The sequence below is a fragment of the Ipomoea triloba genome, chromosome 7 (assembly GCF_003576645.1).
Source record: "Ipomoea triloba cultivar NCNSP0323 chromosome 7, ASM357664v1".
NCBI lineage: Eukaryota > Viridiplantae > Streptophyta > Magnoliopsida > Solanales > Convolvulaceae > Ipomoea > Ipomoea triloba.
Genome location: NC_044922.1, coordinates 10112481 through 10116955, shown reverse-complemented (window position 1 = coordinate 10116955; position 4475 = coordinate 10112481). Strand labels below are relative to the sequence as shown.

Here is a 4475-nt window from a genome sequence, read left to right as displayed (position 1 = left end):
TAATTAGCTGCATCCATGCAGTATGTGCACATACATGTGTTTATATCTATATATATATGATATGGGTTATGGTTGTATTAGTCATCATGACAGAATAATGTATTGCAGCATGTATTGCATTGAAGACATAAGCAGCAAGGAGATTTGGTGCAAATAGATTCAGACAGAAGTATATTCTATATTACATGCAAAAGTAGTGTTGAATTGAAAGGCTTGGTAAAATTCTCATTAAAAAAATAAAATGGCGTTAGGGAGATACTCTAGGCTTGATGATAAGAAATCATCATCGTCTGGTTATTGCTCAACGGCAACTATAGTGGTTTTCGTAGCCCTATGCTTAGTTGGGGTGTGGATGATGACATCATCATCTGTTGTTCCTGTACAAAATACGGACGACGTGGCTTCTCAGGAGAGCATGAGTGAATTGAAGACACAAATGGATGAGAGCAGCAGTGGTAGCAATGCAGCAAGTGGCGAGATGATGAGTACTAGTTCAGGTGATGAGCCAAAGTCAAAACCATTCGACAGTAGCAGTAGCAGTGAGAGCAACAATAATAAAAATAATGCTACTGACGACGAGAATAGCTCAGGTGACGATGAGGCCAAGTCAAAACCATTCGAAAGCAGTAGTAGTAGTAGTGGTAGCTTTGAGAGCAACAATGCTAGTGACGAGAATAGTTCAGGTGATGATGAAGCCGCCAAGTCAAAGCCAAAGCCATTTGAGAATGCTACTACTAGTTCAGGTGATGAGGCCAAGTCAAAACCATCCCAGAGTGATGAGGCCAAGCCAAACTCATTCAAGGATAACTTACCTGTTGATGCAAACACTGTAATTCCGGAGGAAAAGAATACAAGTAGTACCGAAGATGCAAAAACCACCCAAGAGGTGATTGAAGAGAAACCCAAGGAAGATGAAGAATCTTATAAGGGTGGTGTGTCAGATAATGTGGAAATTGAAGAACCACCCAAGGGAGGGGATAAAGATGCTGCTGAAACAGGAGATAAAAATGAAAGAGAACAAGTCTCGGATGTGAACAAATTCAATGATGCTGAAAAGAAACCAGAAGAAATGAAAGATAAGGAAAATGGTGAAATAGAAGAGAAGGTGGATGATAAAAAGGACCAATTCCAAGAAGGTTCTGCAGGTGAGACTCAAGATAACGGTGCTCCGGTTCAATCCCCACTCCCATCAGATGTACCAAAAGTAGATGAAGCTTCTGGTGAGAAGGTGTCTTTGGATGAAGGTTCCAATTTTAAAATAGAGGACATGAGAGAGAATAAAAAAGGTTCTCCGGTTCAATCTCCACTCCCATCAGCTGTACCAAAAATGTATGAAGGTTCTGGTGAAAAGGTGTCTTTGGATGAAGCTTTCGATGACAAGGGAAATTTAAAAATAGAGGACATGACAGAGAATAAAAAAGGTTCTACTGTTGAGACTCAAGATAACACTTCTCCGGTTCAATCTCCACTCCCGTCAGGTTCTGGTGAGAAGGATAAAGCAGCTAGTGATGTGACAAATGGTGACAAGCAGGGAAATTTGAAAATAGAGGGCAAAGGTTCTGGTGAGAATAAAGAGCCTTTGAGTGAAGTGTTTCCTTCAGTGGCTCAGTCTGAGCTTTTGAACGAAACAAACACACAAAATGGGGTATTTTCAACCCAGGCAATGCAGTCAAAGAAGGAAAAGTTAGCAGAAAAGTCTTTAAAATTAGATAATAATAAAGGAAATGGGTACAGCTGGAAAGTGTGTAATGTGAGTGCTGGGTGTGATTACATCCCTTGCCTTGATAATCTGGAAGCCATTAAGAAGCTCAGAACTACTAAGCATTATGAACACAGGGAGAGACACTGTCCAAATGATCCGCCCACTTGCGTTGTTCCACTTCCCAAAGGATATCAACGCTCAATTAAGTGGCCTACAAGTAGGGAAAAGGTAATTAATTAATTTAATTTGCCAATTCAATTAAGAGATCAGAATAAGTAGAGTTTAGCTAGCTAGCTTTAATTTATTTCACTCTTATCTATTATCCATCCATCCATCCTTGATTTGCAGATTTGGTACCGTAATGTTCCACACACCAAGCTTGCAGATTTTAAGGGACATCAAAATTGGGTGAAGGCTAATGGTGAATACCTTACCTTCCCTGGTGGCGGAACTCAGTTTACACATGGTGCTCTTCATTATATTGATACTATACAGAAGGTTAGCACCAACTAACTAACCATTTATTTAATTCCCGAATTCCATGTTTAATTTCAACACCTGATCACAGGCTGATGCTTAGCTTGCTTAATTACTTGGATATATATTATATGTGATTAATGTAGTCTGTGCCTGAGATTGCATGGGGAAAACGTACACGTGTTGTATTAGATGTTGGGTGTGGGGTTGCGAGCTTTGGAGGCTATCTTTTTGATAGAGATGTGTTGACTATGTCATTTGCTCCCAAAGATGAGCACGAAGCTCAGGTTCAGTTTGCACTGGAAAGGGGTATTCCTGCTTTATCTGCTGTCATGGGTACAAAGAGACTTCCCTTCCCTGGTAGAGTATTTGATGTTGTCCATTGTGCACGGTGTAGGGTGCCCTGGCATATTGAAGGTACGTAGCTATTCAATTCTCAGTTCAGACTAGAGGTAGGTGACATCTGTGCTTCGTCTATCTGATCGATCTGCACTACAGATATATGTTTTCTAGCTTAGCTTCTAAATTCTATCTAGGTGGGAAACTTGCGTTGGAGCTGAATCGTATGCTCCGTCCTGGTGGTTACTTTGTGTGGTCTGCTACACCAGTCTACCGCAAAAATCAGGAGGATTCTAGGATCTGGGAAGGTATGTATACCTACTGTCTGTCTGTCGGTCTTCTCCAAATGATATGATAATAACCAAGTGTACTGTGTGCTAATTTGATTGGCTGGCAGCGATGACGAATCTGACCAAGTCAATGTGCTGGGATTTAGTTTCAGTTACTAAGGATAGACTTAATAAAGTAGGTATTGCCATATATAGAAAGCCTTCTTCCAATGCGTGCTATGAACAAAGACCACAAGATGACCCTCCACTCTGCTACCAATCCGATGATCCCGATGCAGCCTGGTATGGTATGGCCTGTGGGGGCCGGTATTCTTTATTTTTACTAATTAACTTTAATTTGCAGTTTAATTGGGATAATGTAAAACCTATCCATCATACAATAATAATATAATCTCCGATCCATCTCATGTATATATAGTATGATTTGATTTGTTTAGGAATGTGGATTTACAATCTTGCATGCACAAAGTGCCTACCAGCCCATCAGAACGGGGGTCTAAGTGGCCACAAGTGTGGCCTGCTAGGTTGGAGAAATCTCCTTATTGGTTACTGAGTTCCCAGACAGGTGTGTATGGGAAACCAGCACCAGAGGATTTCGCTGTTGATTATCAACACTGGAAACGAGTGGTGACCAAGACTTACCTCAATGGATTGGGAATAGACTGGTCTACTGTTCGGAATGTCATGGATATGCGTGCCATCTATGGAGGGTATGTATGTATGTACGTATGTATGTATACAAGTTATAATTAATTATATATACTTAGGTAGGGTTGTGAATTATATATATTGTACAGATTTGCAGCAGCTCTCAAGGAGTTGAACGTATGGGTTATGAACGTTATTTCAATAGATGCTCCTGACACGCTACCCGTAGTTTATGAGAGAGGTCTGTTTGGAATGTATCACGACTGGTGTGAATCATTCAGCACATACCCCAGATCTTATGATCTTCTTCATGCTGATCACCTCTTCTCCAAGATTAAAAACAAGTGCGGCTTAGCAGCATTGGTTGCAGAGGTTGATAGGATCTTGAGACCCGAAGGAAAGCTCATAGTCCGTGACAGTTTGGTTGTTATAGCTGAACTGCAATCGATGATGAGGTCTATGCACTACGAGATTCGCATGACATATTCAAGGGACAAGGAAGGACTGCTCTGCGTGAAGAAGACAATGTGGCGCCCCAAGGAAGTGCAGACACTCACTTATGCAATTCAGTAAGTTAGGCATGCAGGCACCCTGCCTGCCTTTAATTTAATTTGTTGCCATGCCTCACACTACAACTACCTTAGCTTCTTTTCTGTCATTTCATGATCATGTGTTACTATACCAATCAATTTCTGGCCTGCTAATTAACTGTGTATTATTCTTCAACTTACTACTATACATTTAATTTGGTTTAGCTCGCTAGGTTACTTGCTTGAAAGGGGATAGTACAGTGTTGACAACATTATAGTACCACTAGTTGTACATCTAGGGTAGATAGATCAACAGAATTCAAAGCTGTAAAGGCCAGCCATTGGCCTTAAAACAATAAGGGCTCGTTTGGTTCGCGGAAAATATTTGAAGGGAAGTGGAAGTGAAATTCCGTGAAAAAGTTGTTACCAGGAAGATAAATTATGTTGTTTGGTTGGTGGAAAAGAAGTTGCTGAGAATGATAAGGAATA

General features: G+C 40.7%; 1 protein-coding gene across 1 annotated transcript; it reads left to right on the top strand.

Moving 5' to 3' along the window:
- The first annotated feature begins 241 nt into the window (after positions 1-241).
- On the top strand, positions 242-4147 carry LOC116025930 (probable methyltransferase PMT26). Its single transcript, XM_031267309.1, has 8 exons — positions 242-1145; positions 1548-1930; positions 2051-2200; positions 2326-2596; positions 2716-2826; positions 2916-3090; positions 3246-3518; positions 3606-4147. Exons 1-8 carry the CDS (start codon positions 242-244, stop codon positions 4027-4029), a joined length of 2691 nt encoding a protein of 896 aa, XP_031123169.1. The 3' UTR covers positions 4030-4147.
- Positions 4148-4475: the final 328 nt, after the last annotated feature.

Bases quoted from the DNA above. Each gene is read 5' to 3' on its own strand.
- LOC116025930 (XM_031267309.1), top strand. From the start codon at position 242: ATGGCGTTAGGGAGATACTCTAGGCTTGATGATAAGAAATCATCATCG. The intron at 1,146-1,547 runs GTGAGACTCAAG...ATTTGAAAATAG, and splicing joins ATTCCAAGAAGGTTCTGCAG to AGGGCAAAGGTTCTGGTGAG. The intron at 1,931-2,050 runs GTAATTAATTAA...CTTGATTTGCAG, and splicing joins GGCCTACAAGTAGGGAAAAG to ATTTGGTACCGTAATGTTCC.